We start from the raw sequence: 19,956 nt of genomic DNA on the forward strand, positions 1-19,956 counted from the left end.
TGCACATGGACACCCAGATTTCTCTGCTCATTTACACCACCAAGAATCTTACCATTAGCCCAGTATTCTTTACTCCTGTTGCTCCTTCCAAAGTGAATCACCTCACACTTTTCCTCATTAAACTGTTTGCCACCTCTCAGCCCAAAACAGCTTATTTATGTCCCTCTGTAACCTGTAACACCCTTCAGCACTATCCACAATACCATCGACCTTAGTGTCATCCACAAATTTACTAATCCATCCTTCTATGACATCATCTAGGTTATTTTTAAAAATGTCAACAGCAGTGGCCCCAAAATAGATCCATGCCTAATAACTGAACTCCAGAATAAACATTTCCCATCAAAGACCACCTTCTGTCTTCTTTCATCTAGCTAATTTCTGATCCGAACTGCTAGATCACCCTCAATCTCATGCCTCTGTATTTTGTGCAATAGCCTACCATGGGAAACCTTATCAAACGCCTTATTGAAATCCATATACACCACATCAACTACTTTACCCTCATCCACCTGTTTGGTCACCACCTCAAAGAATTCAGTAAGGTTTGTGAGGCATGACCTTCCCTTCACACAGCCATGTTGACTATCTCTAATCAACTTATTGCTCTCTTGATGATTATAAATCTGATCTTGTATAACCTTTTCCAACACTTCACCCACAAATGAAGTAATGCTCACTGGCCTATAATTACCAGGGTTGTCTCTACTTTCCTTCTTTAACAAGGGGACAACATTTTCTGTCCTCCAGTCTTCTGGCACTATTCCTGTAGACAATGATGACATAAAGCTCAAAGCCAAAGGCTCTGCAATCTCCTCCCTGGCTTCCCAGAGAATCCCAGAATAAATTCCATCCAGCCCAGTGAAATTATCCATTTTCACAATTTCCAGAATTGTTAACATCTCTTCCTTTTGAACCTCAATCCCATCTTGTTTAGTAGCCTGTATTGCAGTATTCTCCTCAACAACATTGAGTTCTTCCAGTGTGAATACTGACAAAAAATATTCATTTAGCACTTCCCTTATCTCCTCAGACTCCACACACAACTTCCCACTACTGTCATTGATTAGCCCTAATCTTTCTCTCATCATTAGTATTCCTGATATACCTATAGAAAGCTTTAGGTATATTCCTTGATCCTATCTGCCAACAACTTCTCATGTTCCTTCCTAGCTCTTCTCCTCTCTCTTGTTAGGTTCTTCCTGGCTAACTTGTAACTCTCAGGTGCCCTAACTGAGCCTTCACATCTCATCCTAACATAATGCTCCTTCTTTCTCTAGACAAGAGATCCAACTTCTTTAGTAAACCACAGCTCCCTCGCTCGACCACTTCCTCCCTGTCTGATTAGTACTTACTTATCAAGGACACACAGTAGCTGTTTGTTGAATAAACTCCACATTTCAAGTGTGTCCATCTCCTGTAGTTTCCTTCCCCATCCTATGCATCCTAAATCTTCCCTAATCGCATCATAAATGCCTTTCCCCCATCTCTTGCCTTGCAGTTTATACATACCCCTTTCATCGCTAAAGTAAACATAAACGAATTGTGGTCACTATCACCAAAGTGCGCACCTACCTCCAAATCTAACGCCTGGCCAGGTTCATTACCCAGTGCCAAATCTAATGTGGCTCTCCCCTTTGTTGTCTTGAGCACATACTGTGTCAGGAAACCATCCTGCACATATTGGACCAAACCTGACCCATCTAAAGTACTCAAAGTATAGTATTTCCAGTCAATATTTGGAAAGTTAAAGCCCCCATAACAACTACCCTGTTACTCTCGCTCCTATCCAGAATTGTCTTTGTTACCCTTTCCTCTACATCTCTGGAACTGTTTCAAAGCTTAAAGAAAACTCCCAACAGTGGGACCTCTCTTTTCCTGTTTCTAACCTCAGTCCATACAACCTTAGCATAAAAGGCCTCAGCTGTCCTTTCTGCAACTGTAATACTATCCTTGACTAACAGTGCCACACCGCTTCTGTTTTGCCATCTTCTCTGTTCCTACTGAAACATCTAAATCCCGGAACCTGCAACAACCATTCCTGTCCCTGCTCTATCGATGTCTCTGAAATGGCCGCAACATTGAAATCCCAGGTACCAACCCATGCTGCACCTTATTCCGGATGCTCCTGGCATTAAAGTAGACACACTTCACATCACCTTCCTGCTTGCCAGTGAACTCTTGCAACCTTGAAACCTCATTTCTGACCTCACTGCTCTCAACTTCCAGGACACTGGAACTACAGTTCAGGTTCCCATCCCCCTGCTGAATTAGTGTAAACCCACCTAAAGAGCATTAGCAAATATTCCCCCACCCCAGGATATTGATACCCTCTGGTTCAGGTGAAGACCATCCTGTTTGTAGAGGTCACATCTACCCCAGAGTGAGGCCCAATTATCCAGGTATCTGAAACCCTCCCTCCTGCACCATCCCTGGAACCATGTGTTCAATTCCTCTCTCTCCCCCATTCCTCGCCTCACTAACACAGTAGAACAGACAACAAATCAGATGTAACAACTCTGTTTGCTCTAGCATTAAGTTTAGCCCTGGCTCCCTTAATTTCTGCCTTAGAACCCCACTTTTCTTCCTACCTATGTCATTGGTACCAAGGTGGACCACAACTTGCAGCTGCTCCCCTTCCCCCTCAAGGATCCCGAAAACACGATCAGAGACATCACAAACCCTGGCACCTGGGAGGCAACACACCAACCATGAGTCTCTCTCATTCCCACAGCATCTCCTATCTGTCCCCCTAACTATGGAGTCCCCAATGATTAATGCTCTGCTCATCTCCCCCCTTCCCTTCTGAACAACAGGGACAGACTCTGTGCCAGAGATCTTTACCCCATGGTTTACCCTGGTAAATCATCCCCCACCAATAGTATCCAAAACAGTATACTTGTTATTGAGGGGAACGGCCACAGGGGTTCCCTGTACTGCCTGCTAGTTTCCTAGTTTCCTTTCCATCCCCTGACTGTAACTCATTTGCCTTTTTCTTGTACTTGAGGTGTGACTACCTCCCTGCAACTCCTCTCAATAACCCCCTCCGCCTCCCAAATGATCCAAAGTTCATCCAGCTCCAGTTCCAGTTCCCTATTGCAGTTTTCGAGGAGCTGGAGTTGGGGGCACTTCCCACAGATGAAGTCAGCAGGGACATTAGTAGTGACCCTTACCTTCCACATTCTGCAAGAGGAACTTCCAACTGCCCTAACCATCGTTCTCACTATTCTAAATTCCCAATGAGACTGTAGACAAGGAAAGAATTTTAAAAATCTAGTTACCTTACCAATCTGGCACACAGAACCTTTTTTTTGTTTAGAGGTGGAGGATGGATGGGAGACAGTACCTAAGTCAAGTTTCAGATAACACAAATAAGTTACTTCATTTACTCAGCAGTCCCATGTCTGCTCCTGCTCAGTGTGCACTCTGCCTATTCGTGAGGTAAGTTTTTAAATTAGTAATTCACCTTCCCGTCAGCTCCCTACTCGGCGCACCCACTCTTCCTGCAGCTGAAACACAAAATGGAGGGGCCTGACATTCGAGGTAAGTTTTTAAATCCCTTTAGCAGAGAGACCAGAATTGAACACAGTATTCTGCAAGTTGCCTTGCCAACATCCTCACTTCTGGAATTCAGCACTTTTGTCCAGGTTTGAACGAAGGCTGTAATGAAGTCAGGAGCTGAGTGGGTCTGACAGAAACCAAACTGGGCATCATTAAGCAGGTACTGCTTGACAGTGCTGTTGATGACAACTTCTGTCACTCTACTGATGATCGGGAGTAGATTGATGGAGCAGTGATTAGCCAGGTTGAATTTGTCTACTTTGTTGTGTACAGAACATACCTGGTCAATTGTCAGGTAGGTGTGAGTGTTGTAACTGTACAGCTGTGTGAAACTCAACATCAGTGTGTGAGCATGGACCTATACAGTTATAATATGAACAACAAAATAAAGAGGCATGTGATATTGGAAATCAGAAGAACCCAGTTTATGTAAAGAGTTATCACAATGCTGGGATTCATAACTTGTTGGTATTCAACAAAATCAACTGAGCCCTGTTCTTTAGCAATACCCACTGTTGGATCACAATACAGTATACAGGGTGAAACTAAATTTTAAAAAATTATGATTCCCTTTCAATAGCCAGAAAGCAAGTAAGGATCACTGTGCTCAATGTTTCAGTGTATCAACTGCAATCTGCAACTGCTTGATTTGACGTTGTTCTGGATTACAATTTTGAATCACTTTTCCCCATCCCCATGGCAGCAATGTCAAAAGCCATTTGATCAGCTTAAACACCGGAAAGCTCAAAGCAGCATCAGCCCTTTGTAAGTAGGCGACACCATTAGTAACAGACTGACCATTTCCATTAACAAGTATCCCAGCATCTTTACAGTCATAAAAATGTGATGTTAATGAGGTGGTACTAACTGCTCAACTTTAGGCTAATTAAATAGACGGTAAAACCACAGACTGTTCATGTTCACCAGTCTGAACCCTTTGTCCATGGAGAACCATTTATTCAAAATACTTTGCTAGGTATGTGATTGAATAACACTTCAGGCTGAAACTCTGCCCTTGCATGAATAAATCTAACCATGCATTCTCCTATACTGTAAACTTGACAACTCTCTCACACACAAGCAGAATAGGCAAAGCAGATCAACAGTCAATCTCCCACAGCTTTGTGTCAATGTTACTGAATAATTTAAATGACAAGATGTGCATAGGCTTCTACAAGTGGTTACAAGTGAGCTGGATTCCCATTAGTTTTTTTCTTCTGTCAGTGTACCTTTTGGAGGAGTTTGCTAACACTTGCGCATCTCACTAATATTATGACAGAAAGATGTGACTATCGTTATTTGACAGAGCTGAGATAAAATATTCAATCTTAGAAATTTAAGCGGTGAGCCACAGTAATTCAGTTCAGTCTTGCATGAACATGTCTTCGCTCAGAAATTACATTCCCCGACAGCAAGTGGAAAGAAGCAGAATTTTTGCTGACTGCGAAGCTTCTACCAATACCCTATTCAAAATCTTGATGTCACTTAAATAACAGTGACATCCAGTTTGTAGTCGCCCAGCAGACACAGTTCCCACATGGAGGCAGCAGAAGCTTGGGTTGGCACCACAGATCAGAAAAAGAAGGTTCAAGCACCTTCCAAAGCTCCATTGCTCCCACTTCAGAAAGAAAAGTCCAGTTGGTACATGGGTGCAGCCAAGATCTCCTTCAAGATCACAAATTATGCTACAGCTTTACAAAGCACCACCAAGACCACTCCTGGAGTGCTGGAGATAGCAATGATATATAGATCTTGAAGGGAGTCCTGTCTAGGTTAACCGATCAGAGAATCACTAAAGTGCTGGCGATAGCAATGATATATAGATCTTGAAGGGAGTCCTGACTAGGTTAACAGATCATAGAATCCCTAAAATGCAGAAGCAAGCCATTCAGCCCATTGATTCTACACCAATCCTCCAAAAAGCATCCCAATCAGATCCACCCCACCTACCCAATCCTTGTAACCCTGCATTTCCCATGGCTCATTCACCTCACCTGCTCATCCCTGGACACTAGGGCAATTTTCCATGGCTAATCCACCTAACTTGCTCATCTTTGGATTGTGGGAGGCAACTGGATCATCCGCAGGAATCCTATGCAGATACGGGGAGAATGTACAAACTCTACACAGTCACCTGAGGCTGGAATCAAACCTGGGTCTCTAGGTGAAGCAGCAGTGTTAACCACTGACCCAATTGTACCTGGAAATGAAGTGTTAAATTATGAGGAAGGTTGACAAAATCTAGGATACCTTCAATGTGCTTTAGATGGTTATGAGGTGTTTTGGTCAAAGTTTTCAGGACATTAAAGGAATTGATAGGTTAGGCAGAGAAAAACATTTTCTGCTGGCTGGGAAGCTGAGGAGTGGAAGAGATTGATCTCAAAGTCAGGAGTGAGATTAGGAAACAAATCTACAAACAATCATTTGGTCATACAGAACTCAAGCATTGCTGAATAAAGACATAAATGTTGTTAAAGCTTTCCATACTGCACTCATCAGGACGCTTCTCAAGAATGCAAATGCAAGGAGAAAATAAACATTTCTACTGCATGATTATCGAGTGCTAATTAGTTGATCATCATGAATGAACTCCAATGCTGCTGTGATGCCAGGTATGATGGGAATACATCTCAAAGTTGGATAGATCCTATTAAACAGCATGTCAACATTTGCTGGATAACCCTTAATGTGTGAGGAATTATCCTGACAACAAATTTAGGGTCGTCAGTGGGGCTCACAGTGTGGTACAATTTGCATATACTGGGTTTATTAATGCACAGTGTCCTGTTCCTTGGAAACACAAAGATCAGAGACATGCGCAGTACCTCCTAATGGTAGCAGCCATTCAGAGGTTTATTTCTCATGGCAATGCTCTGAGCAGTCAGATTCAACCAGCGTGGTTGAAACAAACCTGGCAGTCAGTTGTCAATTAGCATTAATGGGCGGGTGCATTTTTCACAGCAATGCACCTACCAATCAGAGTCGACTTGGCAAGTAATCAGCAAATGCATTATAAATGTTGTGTTTCTCCTGAATTTATATTCTTGGGATGAATACAAGATGAAAAGTTTTGACAAAATGTGTCTTTTTCTCGGCAATAAACATTTCTACATGCAAAGGGAGGCAGACATTTAGAATTATCTTCCGCAACTGTAAATTGCTGCCAGATCAATTGTTAATTTAAATCTTTTATTAAAGAAATACTAATATTTATGTGCACCTGTCATGACCTCAGGATGTCCCAAAGCACTTCATAATCAATGATGTACTTCAAAAGTGTAATCAGTGTGGTAATGAATGGAATGTGGCAGCTAAAGCTCTCACAGTGAGAAATGTGATAATTACCTGCTCTTGACTGAGGGATAAATATTGATCAAACCATCTGGGATAACATTCCTGTACTTCATCAAAATGGTGTCATGGGATCCCTTATGTTTACGTGATAGAGTAGACAAGGTCTCAGTTTTACAGCCCAATCCAAAAGACAGCATCTTGGGCAAGCAATGGCATAATGATATTGTTGCAGGTCTATTAAGTCAGAAACTCAGCTCATGGTCTGGGGACCCAGATTCAAGTCCCGCAATGCTAGACATTGGAGCGTGAATTCAATGAAAACATCAGCATTAAAGAACCTATGAATGACCATGAAATCATGGCCCATTTTTGGGGAAAAACTTATTTGGTTCACTAATGTCCTTCAGGGGTTAGTGAAGGACATTCGCTGGTCTGGTCCCTGACCAACAGCAAGATGGTTGATTCTCCACTGCCCTCTGAAATGACTTAGACAGCAATTCTGTTGTATCAATTGCTATGAAATCTCAACAAAGAAATTAAACCAGATGGAGCAAATAGCATTGACCGAGGCAGTGGAAACAACAAAGGCAGAACTAGTCCAGTCAAACATGCAAAGATCTGGGGTTGAGTGCCAAAATTGGGAGAGCTGTCTCACAGACTAGTCAAGCAACAGCCTGTCATAGCCAAAATTGTACAGACAATGTTCTAGACACTACTATCCCCATCCTTGCATATGTCCTATCCGAGTGGCAGGATAGACACAGCAGAGGTGGCGGCACTGTGGTATACATTAAATCTCATCCATATTAAGTCTTATGGCTTCGGGTTAAACATGGGCATATATCTCACTATGTAGAGAAGTATGCTGATTGCTAATCTGTAGGTTAAGCCATCACTGATTGTTGCATGATGTAAAAGCTCTTTTTGCTCCTTCTATTTCCATTTGGTTCATGAATGTCCTTCAGGGGTTAGTGAAGGACATTTGCTGGTCTGGTCCCTGATATTGCTGTCTTCCCTTGGCTGATGATCAGTACTCCTCCATGTTGAACAACAACACTTGAAGGAACCACTGAGGATAGCAAGGGCTCAAAAGGTACTCTGAATGGAGGCTTTCAATGTCCATCACCAAGAGTGGCTCAGCAACAGCACTACTGATCAAGCTGGTCGGGTCCTTAAGGACACTGCTGCGAGACTGGGTCTGCAGCAGTTGATGAAGAAACCAATAAGGGAAAAAAAACATCCTTGACCTCATCCTTACAAATCTTAAGGCTGCAGATGCATCTGTCTATAACAATATTGGTAAGAATGACCATTGCACAGTCTTTGTGGAGATGAAGTCTCACCTTCATATTCAAAATATACTCTCTAATGTATTGTGTGGCACTGTCACCATGCTAAATGGGACAGAGTTCGAACAGAACTAGCAACTCAAACTTGGCCATCCATGAAGCATTGCAAGTCATCAACAGCAGCAGAATTGTACTCTAACACAATCTGCAAGCTCATGACCCAGCATATTTCCCATTTAACCATTACTATCAAACCTGATTCAATGCAGAATGCAAGAGGACAGGCTGGGAGTGCACCAAACATACTTAAAAATGAAGTGTCAACCTGGTGAAGCTACCAAATGGGATTATTTGCATTCCAAACAGCATAAGCAGGAAATGATAGACAGAATTTAGTAATCCCACAAACAACAGGTCAGATCTAAGCTCTGCAGATCTGCCCTATCATGAATGCTGGTACACAATTAGGCAATTCACTGGAGGAGGAGGAGGTTCCACCGATATCCCCATGCTCAAAGATGGAAGAGCCTAACACAGCAGTGCAATAGATAAGACAATGTTCAGCCGGAAGTGCCAAGTGGGTGACCCATCTCGGCCTCCTCCAGTGGTCCCCAGCATCACTGATGCTAGTCATCAGCCAATTCAATTCACACCACTTGATATCAAGATATTGAAGGCATTAGATACTGCACACAGCTACTTGAATGTTTCACATGATTTGTAACCTTTCCACCTACAGAAAAGAAACAAGTCCAAATTTTCTATATTTTAGAATTTCTGTCCTAGAGATTTTTCAATCTATAAAAAGAAACTCATGAAGGATTTGAAATGTAAACTATGTAAGGCCCCAACTTTACAGTATCCAACAAAGTCAAACTTACTCATAAGAGTCCAAAACACATTTGGATTGTTTTTCCTCCAATACTCAGTGTAAATCTTTTTGTGTTGGACAAATACTGCTTATTTGGGGTCTAAAGGAAGGAAAACTTGCAGTAAAAATTAATGGTCAGGCACGTGGGAGTGGAAGAAAGAATTAAGTTAAATAGGAACCTTGAAATATTCAATGTCAACATGACTGAATGGCGTTGAGCTTTAAGTCACTACTTTAAACGACATAGAATCAAATAGTATGGATAAAATTGTAGATGGATTCCTCATGTACTCTGCTATACTGGTATAGCACTGGTTCTCTGCAGGTATTCTGGCTTCCAGCCAGAGCTTTGGCAGGAGTTCAAAATAATGCTGGAGACATGATATAAGCTAGTACTTTCTGCCATTTCTCTGGGGGTCCACCAATTCATTGGCTAAATTCTTGTAAACAGTAAAACAATTATTTCAGGAGCACAGAGCACAGATTGATATTTTAGGTTTATTATTTTTGCAATTACAATAAAGTAATGCACTAATATAGGCTATGTTGCTATTTTTATTTTTATCGTCTTTCATGGGATATAGACTTTGCTGACTAGGCTAGTGTTTCTTCCTAATCCTGATTGTCCTTGAGAAGCTGATGATGAATTGTGTTCTTGAACACCTGTAATCCATCTGGTGTAGGAACACCCACAGTGTTGTTAAGGAGGTGAATTCCAGGACTACGACCCAGTAACATTGAAGGAAAAGAGACAGGACAGTGTGTGGTGTGGAGGGGAACCTGCAGATGGTGCCATTCCACATATGAGCTATGCTTGTTCTTTGAGATAGGTGTGAATGGAAGATACAGTCAAAAGAGTTTGACAATATGTTACCACTGTGTATTGGTGGTGCCTGGAGTGGATGTATACAGCAGTAGATGGTGTGCCAATCATTTGGATTTCCTGAATGGTGTCATGTTTCAGGAGTGTTGTTGGAAATACATTCATCCACGAAAGTGGGAAATATTCCATTACACTCCTAACATGTGCCTTACACATAGCAGACAGGCACTGGGGAGTGATAGGCATGGGATGAGTTAGTCATTGCAGGTTCTAAGCCTATGACATGCTTTTGTAGCCACAGTATTTATATGGCAGGCACAGTTCAGTTTCTATTTAATCGCCACTCCCATGATATTGATGTTGGGAATTCAATGACAATAATACCTTTGAATGTAAAGAGGAGTTGGTGAGATTCTCTCTTCTGAGGGATGGTCATTTTTGCACACAAGTGCGAGGTAATGTTACTCCTAAGGCTGAATGTTGTCCTGGTTTTGCTGCATATGTACCAAGACTACTTCAGTTTCTGAGAAGCCCCAAATAGTGCTAAACATTGCGCTGGGGTCACTAGGACTTCTCCATTGATGAACATATTGAGGTTAGCCAAAGATGAAAGAACAGAAGATACGTGACTTAGGAAATTACCCTGAGGAATTCCTCTAGCTATATTGTGGAACTGTGGTGATTGAAAAATTCCAACCATCTTCCTTTGAGTCCAACGAGTGGAGAATTCCACACTTCCCTACTCCCAAATCCCAATGACTTAAACTTTGCTAGAACTCCTGTGGATGGCACAATGGTTGGCTGACTGTCTGTGTGGAGTTTGTACATTCTCCCTGCGTCTTCATGGGTTTCCAAGGCAGTCAGCTTGTGGGTTGGACTACGCTGCAATGCAGGTCTGTTCACTTGCTCATCAATCGAATTCCTCCAACATGTGGCAGCTGCCTGTGGCAAACACACACTGCCAAATGGCCATGTCAAAAACTGGTCAGTTTGGAATCTTGTTCAGAAGTGGGCTGATGTCAGCCAGAGGTCCTGGTAGCACCAGAAAGGGGTACAGCCCACACACAGTCTATAGGTTTTGCCATGATCAGTCAACTGCTTGGGATACTCATGGTCAGAGGAACTGTCCATCTTTGCCTTCCTGGAAAGGCAGCTACAATGAACAACATGCTACTGGTGATATGATGCAAAATCCATGGTGGGAATGACCTAAAATGGAAATAGAAGGAGCAAAAAGAGCTTTTACATCATGTAACAATCATTGGTGGCTTACCCTATAGATTAGCAATCAGCATACTTCTCTCCATAGTGAGATATACTACCCTCTGACAACAAGGGACCTATCAATATTATTCATTCACATTCAGACTCGGCGTGTGCTGCAACTTGGTGATCACTCATTACACCAAGAATTACACCACTCTAATACCCTTCCTGTCCCAGACCCACATCTAATGCTCTTCTAGTCAATGTGTACAGTACAGACCTTCAATACAGCCACATGATGGGTGATGAACACATATTGTATCACTCATGGGGCTCTTGGAATTTGTACAAACAATGGTTCCCCTTTGGCCAGCATTGACCTTTTTTAGATCATTACTACTAACTTCTAAACCATTGAGATGGCCACACATTCAATTCTCAAGCACCAATAGCATGTTGAAAATTGGTTTTGACCAACATCGGATGCCTAAGCATCTTCAGTCTGCATATACAGCAAATGAGCGATGGAAATGCCCAACTAACTGCAGCTTGGGGTCTGAAAATGGCTGCTCCATGTATTCAATGACTCAATGTTCTGCAGACCTAATTCCCATACTTTCAAAATAACACTGGCTGGGAAAATCCCCGGGATGGTGGAGCCAGTTTCTAGTTGTACTTTGCATCTTGAGATGGAAAGTGATGGCTGCTCGCAGTGGACACCGTCAGCACTAGGCCTGCCTACTCAACCGCACACCCTCTCAGTCACCACGTCACCATTTACCTGGCACTTTGCCAAAAGCCAATTTCCAACCATTCCCCAGATTGGAAACCATTCAACTTTACTTCCAACTGTCCTCCCTGTCCTGAACCCTGTATTTAAACCTTAATGATACCTGCTCAGCTTCTCCATGTACCCCTTGTGAAGGCCATGGTTGTGGTCATTGCCACTAAAACCCCCTCCTGCATCCACATGCCCTCCATATACTTGAGATCCACCAATCACTGTCCTTCTTGCCACCTCTCTCAAATGCCCCTGTGATTCCCCCTAACCCACCCATCATGGCTCCCCATCTCTTCTGACGATGCCCTCCTGTGATCCCTGCTGAAAGATAGCTAGGCAGACTGCCAGAATTGTATTACACCAGACCTCTCACCAATTTTAATAAGCAATCCTGAGACACCACTGAGCAGAAGCTTGACCCCTTTCATTTCAGCTCCCTGACATGATTCCTCCAACTGGTTGTGTTGGTCCAGAGTGCTGTCCAGAGACATTACAACAGAATGTGCTAGATGCTGTGGTGTGACCAGAGGGCTGCAGGAATTGGATGCCAATCTCTCTCATTGACTGTGAAGGTCTCTGCCTGGCTGAACCTCTTTGTGACTTGTTTCTTCCAGGGAGCAACAGGTAACTTTTATGGGACCTCTCAGTCATGCCCTCACAGTGGCCTATGACATGACTATGCAAGATCCTTCTGTTTCCTGATGGTGGGGTCAGTACTAAAGTGTCGGCTGCAGGATTCAGAAACTTAACATTTTTCCCCTAGGTGCAGGGTTCCATAGATTGCACACCCGTGGCATTCAGAGGGTGGTATCACAACACTGCAGAATTCATCGGCAATAAGGGTTTGGTCTGAGTAATGTGCAGGTGATCTGTGATCATTGTTATCATTTCCTGATAGTGTGTGCCCACTACTCGGGCAGCTGCCATGACTCCTGTGCCCTGGAGCATTCTCATGTACCTGGTGTAAATAAGGGTCAAGGGGCTTTATGAGGCTTCCAACTGCGACCATTCCACCATATACAACCACCTGAAGGATATGGAGCAGACATTTAATGCCGCCCACATCTCAACCAGGTCTGCAGTAGAGCAAACGATGGAGCTGCTGAAGGAATCGCTGCACTGCTTGGATCAGTCTGGGGCGGGGGGGGGGGGGGTGGGGGAGGATGGCTGGGGGCCACAAATGTAGGCCAGACAAAGTGTACTACATCATTGTGGCGCGCTATGCTCTGTGCAATTGGAGCAGGTATGTGGCAATGTGCTGAGTGCTGAGGAACTGTAGTGCTAAAGAAGGTTATCAGAGGAGGATGAGGACAACGCGAAGGAGGAAACCATGAATGTTTAGCTCAGCTGCATCTGGTACTACAAGATGAACAGAACCTTATTGACATCCATTTCCAATAGATGAGAGCTGGTTAGGAAACTCACTAACCCTCACAGCAACAAACCCTCCAATAAGTTGCATACAACTTGGACTTAGAGAAAAATCGTAAAATGAAAGTCATCCTGTTGCAATGTCTAAGGAAAAATGCAAGTGATTTTTCAGTGCAAAAAAGCATTAAATTTTATACAATCTAAATGATCAGAACAAACAAAACACAGCTAATCACAATAAGCTCGTAATAATCATTTTAAGCAGCCATCTAGCCTCTTAACTAAGCCATAGATCAAAAGGTTTGCTCTTGCATGTACAAAACGTTTGAGTGAAATATATTCTGCTTGACAACAATGGGATCGTGAATTTATTCTCATAGGAGTATTTAGTTATACCATTGCTCTACAGCCATAGAAAAGATGAGTTATCCAAGCAAAAAATGAATTAAACAAACACAATACTTTAATGTAATTGTAAAGCAATCAATAGATTTGTGATTGAAAACGTGCAATCGTGTGGCTAGGTGGCCTGGTTTGAATATTCCCAATCCTGTCAGTTAGCAGGATATAACAGTTCCTTGTTTTATCTGGCTTCTGATGGGATGCTGCTTTAAGGATGATTGATAGTCAAGTTTAGCACACCATATCTCCCCAAAGCTCCAAATCTCCATCATTCCTTCTCTTTCACAGAACTCTGTTCTATCATACTGCCTCCAAATGTAACCATCGCATGAATAATTTGTACTCCCAGCAGATCAGCTTCCATTGCCTCCCGCAGAGAACACTGAATCTCGGGAATGCTAGCATGAGCTGTGTATAAATTCCAAATGTTTATGAATCCCAACTGAGAGCACAGTCAGAAAATTATGTCTCATCATTATTCCCCAGTAACTGTGTGCCAATGGCCAATAATATGCGTCATTCCGCAGCGACAAATGACTATATCCACTCAGTCAATAATACCACATATAAAACAGGATTTTGGGAGAAGTTTAGTTCGATACCACTAATGGAGCTTTGCACAGAATAATGCCTAAAATATTACAAAATCATTGCTGCTACCCTAAAAGAGCCTGTGGTATAAAATGTGAGGGCAATAATGATCATCATGACCACTATTGCTGCAATGCAGATGGTGAACAGGAATGTTAGGGTTTTGTGGAACAAGTAATACTGCAGTATTTGTTTTCTTATTTTGCAATGCTGCCCTGCCATTTCTAAATAACTGACTCACCTATGAGAGATCTGTATCATGCACAGTTTTGTTACATCTTCTATATCCTCTGTTTCTGCAATAATTACTGGAAATACACTTCAGAGGTATGGAACTTTCGCATTGTATCTTTCTTCAACAGTTCAAGAAGGCAGCTCACGACTACCTTCCCAAAGGCAATTAGGGATGGCAATAAGTGATGGTCTAGTCTAGTGAATGAAACAAAAAAAGGCTATGTGCATTACCACTAAAGCTCATTAACCTCAGTTGTCTTCCATCCTTATGTCATAATCAAAAGGTATAGTTGTCTTTTTTTTATTTTGTGGAGAGGAATATATGGCTCACAGTTTCAAATATTTAAAAGCCCACTTTAACCATCTGCAATTTCTATTCTCCGATTTTGTGGTATCTCTTTTTTACTGTCAGTGCCGTTCAGAGAACACTGCAGAATTAATAAATTGGTAATACTCAGTTACAGAATGGATATCACAGAGTGCCAGAAACTAATGATTGTAGAAATCTTTACATCATTCATTTTTCTCTTGCTCCAACATGCCTCTTTCTTTTATAATATAAGTCCATCATCACTCAACTGTTACATAATTGGTAAGTTACCTCCATCCTTTTTCATTTTTTTCTATGTTTTCCATTTTGGACCTGATGCCATTGCTTATTTTTTTCCCAAAATAAATGCTTGAAGACAAATATATTTCATCATGTCTTTTCCGTCATAGAGTCAGAGTGGTGCTCTCATTGACAAAATATATGATCTAAATATACAGTATTGTTGCCTTCTAGGCTTATTAATTTCTGTTGAAAAGTCTTGTTCAACATTTCCTTTTGCATGTTAGTTAACACTACACATCATAAGTCAAAGATGAGCAATGCATAACATTTTACCAGAATCGTTGTAACAACTAACGATCGGTTAGATAATGAATCAGTGATGTTCGCTGTCTTTCCTTTGCGATTCTCAGTCATGTTCAATCCACTGCTCGTTTCCCAGGTCCCAACCTATAATGAGTGTAACAAATGCAATTATGAAAATGAGTAGAGCTCACAAATTCTCATTACAGGAAGATAACCACTTCTTCAGTTGAAACTAATCGTTCACCAACTTCTTGCTACAGTGTAAGTAATTTTAATATAGATGAGTCCATGCAAGTAAGATGCCCCAATCACTTTTGGAAATGTCTAGTGAGACTCAAATTAGAAACAGGAAGTTCTTTCTCAATGAATGCTCAGACTCCAGCCATTGAGACCTGGGAGTCAGAACAGAAAAGTCTGTGTTTCCCACTCTCAAAAGGATGGGAATGAATTACAAACATCAGGTGAAGTTTCACTGACATCCTTGGAACCATGCTTTCATGCAGAGGCACAGATAAATAATAACAGCAGAATGGCCATTGATGGCAGTGTTGCCTCTCAAGACTGCAGCACTTATGAACCATTCAAATATATGGCTGAAAGGTTACAAGCAGTGGTATGAAGTTCATCTTATGAGCTATGGGACCAGGGTCATCAACTCCAAGTGACTCCAATAGCCACACTGTTCTCTCCAACTACTAGAGATATCTGCTAAAACATTTTTCTCACAATGGTAATGAATAGAATCACAGTGCCAAGTATAATAGATACAGAGTCTAGCCCTTCATTAAGATATTGGTGTAATAAATCTATGGAATCAGGTATAAGGGTCCATGTCAGCATTTATCCTTCATAACAAGAGAAGAAACTTTGAGAGTATAACCGGGTGCTCCAGTTTCCTTCCACAGTCTAATGATGTGCAGGTCAGGTAAATAGATCATGCTAAATTGCCCAGAGGGAGGTGGGTCTGGGTGGGTTACTCTTCGGAGGGTTGGCGTGGACTGGTTGGGCCGAAGGGCCTGTTTCCACACTGTAAGGAAACTAATCTAATCAAACACATTTAACCAAACTTGCTTTCATTGAAAATCAATAATCAAGTTCAACTATAACTAGTTATACCTATAACATATCCTCTAACATTAAAAGCAATGTTCTGAATACTCAAATAAATAAAGGATAGAAATCGAGCCATAAAGGTGCTACTAGGCATTGTGACCAGAATTCTGATTTTCAAAACATTATCAAAGTCAAGGAGAGGGGTTCTGAGGCTGCAAGAGTTTCGGGTAGAGGGAAAGCTTTATGGTGGTGGAGTTGAAAAGTAATTTATTTTTAACAATGGGTATAAAGCTCCAGCAAGAAAATTATTAAAATTCAATTACTATACACTTGAGGCAAATTCTGATTTGCACTCCCAATGGGAGTGCAAAAACACAGACATGCACCTCGCGTGTTAAAAGTGTTTTTATCAGGTCCAAATCTGGTTTTCACACTCAATACTCTTATACTCCTATTTTTATTGACAAAAAAATTATTCTTGGCAGTACAAACAGAAAGAGAGAAATGCTATGCAGCCACCTTCCATAGAATAAACTCCCTTTGCTATCTAATGATGTGTCATGTTTTCAGTCAATGAGTTAATCAGACTAAAGTAAAAATCCAGGTACCTTTTCAAGCCCTTCTTCCTTGAGGCTAATCACATCCAAATCAAAATCTGTTCTCAAGCCATTGGAACTATTGAATATAATTCGGCCTGTTAGTCCTTCCCAGTGAGCCTTGGTAGAAAAACAAAGATAAAGAAGTACAGACTCAAATTAGGAAAAGCGAACCATGTTCATTCACAGCCATTTGTTGCTGATTCTAACAGTCAAATCAGTGTCGATGTCATTTGTCCACTTTATGTGGCAGGTGCTAAAATAATCACCAGAGGGCTCCAGTGATCACTAACATACTGATTGGTGTTGAATGCAGCTTCTGTCAGTTTCTGCACTGACCTGGAGTAGCAGTACTTGTAAATGTGAGTCTATCAGTAAAGAGAAAAACTTGTAATATACCTGCAACAGTAAGGCTTCCTGGAGTCTTTCTTGAACATCTTTCATCAGTAAAACCCGTACGGAAGTTAACAAGTTATCATGAATGACACTTAATACTTTATAAACAATACCTTAGTCATTGACTCTCATGATACTGGTAAAATATCAGCATCATTTGCTTAACGTAGGTTGCTGCCTACGATGAGTTTGCATAGTGTGTAACAAGTAAGTTATTAACAAGTAAAGTCAGTTATTAACAATTATCAGTCTTGAATGTTTTCTTACTAGCAAAGCCCTTAATGTCTTTTTGGAATTACAAAGCAACGTAAAGGCAACTCCAGATTGTAGATGAATGATCCCTTCAATAGACTGAATGTAATGTTATGCACAGCTGTGCCTCACATCCTTTTCCAATGAAAGACTTAACTCAAAAATTGTTTAGGGGATTCCAGTTCACTCCTGGATTGAGTGGGCAGCAAAGTAAAGGAGGCCTTTGAATGCATCCTTTGCTACATACTTGAAAACATGCTCAACAATTTTTAAATGTTAATTTCAAGAGTTCTTAACATTCGATTATAGCAAAGAAAAAAGTGAACAGTACAAATGGCATTCAGCATCTCCATACTCCCCAAAAGCATAGGTACTAAGATCCAGTGGCAGGAATCCTAAGTGCATAAAAGGCATAAAAATGACTTCAGAAGCAGAGAGAGAGATTGAGGTCTTTGATTCATAATCAATATTGCCCAGGGATTACTTCACAAAACATTTACCTGGAAGTGTTCAGGAACCCCAGACTTGTCTGAAAAGACCACAAAGAGAATTGTCACCCATTACCAATAGTAGGCAGTGAAGGTCATCAGGGCTGTTTCGGAATATACTGTTTAATTATTGAAGTGATTTAAGCCATCTCAAAGCAGGATATCACTAACCCTAAAACCTTACATTTTACCACATTGACTTTAGGAAGACATAGAGGACATTATTGAATGTACATCCAGCCACCTTTGATCCATTAAGCAAATTAGAAAAAAGATTTTCTGTGGTTCCTTGATTGATAGTCTTTGACTGGTACTGCTCTGGACCACTACATGAGTTTCCACCCCAAATTATTAAGACCTTCTGCTTCCTGCATGAAATGACCATCCCAATTGACTATTTACACTCTGTTGCTGACGGCCAAACTTGACAGTACATACATTGGTAAAAGAACGTGCTAAGTGCTTGAGGATTATTGAAGGATTATCTTTACAGGTGCATTGCAACAGCCTAATATTTTGTTATCTAACAAATCCATAATCTGCAAAACCATGCATTCCTGCCAAGTTGCAATTAATGGACACGAAAGCAGATTATTCCTTCCTTTTTTTCCCAGAAGGAAATTATAATCCAATATCATTAAGCAATGTGTTAAATAGATTCTTTTCATGCATGCAAATAATGATCCATTTCAATTTATAAAGCTGATATTGGATAGACAGTAAATAATTTGGATTTGAAACGGACACATTATCCAATCATCTTGCTGTACAAGTACATCTTTAATGAAACAAAAATAGAAATTGCTAGAGAAAATCAGTAGGTCTAGCAGTATTTGTGGAGAGGAAGCAGAGTTAAAGTTTCAGGTCCGGTGACGGTTTTTCAGTTCCGTTCACTGTTCCTCAGTTCATTGGATCTGAAATGTTAACTCGGCTTCCTGTTCAGAGCTTCTCCAGCAATTTCTGGGTATTTTTTCCTGTCAGATTTCCAGCATCTGCAGTTCTTTGTTTTACCTCTTTAATGAACTTCATGAAACGGCTTCCAAAGCGCCAGGGTTTGTGCCTGTTACACTGCAAGGAGCTGACGGTCATCTGTGGGGACTGCTGGACAGCCACCGATACCACGTGAACTGCATCATAAACTAAGGCAGCATTTGTCTGAAATTGGAAACACAAGGACAAAATCAAATTGCACAAAGTTGCCAGTCAGGAATACTTACGTCAGAGTGCCTAATGCTGCCCTGAATGACCTCTCAACTTGTTCTGCATATTTCGTCTTTCATTCATTTATCTGTGATTTTTCTTTTCTGCCCCTGCTCTATTCTTTAGACAAAAATGAGCTGGTTACACTTCTTTTGACAAAGTAAAATGCCATTTAGCTCCTGAGGGTAATCATAAATGTGTCAGACTTTTCCTTTTTATACTGCACCCTTCTGTTAAGATTTTAATGAAAAACATATGAAATTGAAAATCATATGAAAGGGAAAATCATATGAAAGCTTTCTTGGCAGGTCTGAAATCATTTCTTTATTGACAGTCACTATGTGTGCGGTCTGTCTCCACCATCCAAAATCATCTTGCTGAAAGTGGCTGGAACACTTGGGGCTGGTTAAGAACTTTTTTCCTCGCTGTCTGTGACCCTCACTGGACTTTGTTTTCTGTAATCATCTCAACATTTATATACCATGGCCCAAATCTTCCAGTGGGAACTGGGACCTCTCTTTTCAAAGCTGGCCAGACAAAACAAAAACCTATTTACCTTCCTCCAATTATTCTGGCTATTGGAGCGGAATCCTTGCAGGGAACAGCCGAAAGAAGCCATACGCTCTTTTATGGTACAAGCTGGGGAATTCTGGTAAGCAACAGTCCAAATGTCACAGAATGTTTCAGTTTGT

General features: G+C 41.3%; 1 protein-coding gene across 1 annotated transcript in view; it reads right to left on the reverse strand.

Moving 5' to 3' along the window:
- LOC132836998 (glutamate receptor ionotropic, kainate 2-like) overlaps window positions 1-19,956 on the reverse strand; it is a 423,698-nt gene that overhangs the window by 140,716 nt on the left and 263,026 nt on the right. The window contains exons 7-9 of the mRNA XM_060856620.1: window positions 19,076-19,219; window positions 16,941-17,048; window positions 15,310-15,423 (exon numbers count right to left, since the gene is read on the reverse strand). Coding sequence (XP_060712603.1) covers window positions 15,310-15,423; window positions 16,941-17,048; window positions 19,076-19,219 — 366 coding nt within the window. The remainder of the gene's footprint in view (window positions 1-15,309; window positions 15,424-16,940; window positions 17,049-19,075; window positions 19,220-19,956) is intronic.

This window comes from Hemiscyllium ocellatum, chromosome 3, assembly GCF_020745735.1.
Source record: "Hemiscyllium ocellatum isolate sHemOce1 chromosome 3, sHemOce1.pat.X.cur, whole genome shotgun sequence".
Classification (NCBI taxonomy): domain Eukaryota; kingdom Metazoa; phylum Chordata; class Chondrichthyes; order Orectolobiformes; family Hemiscylliidae; genus Hemiscyllium; species Hemiscyllium ocellatum.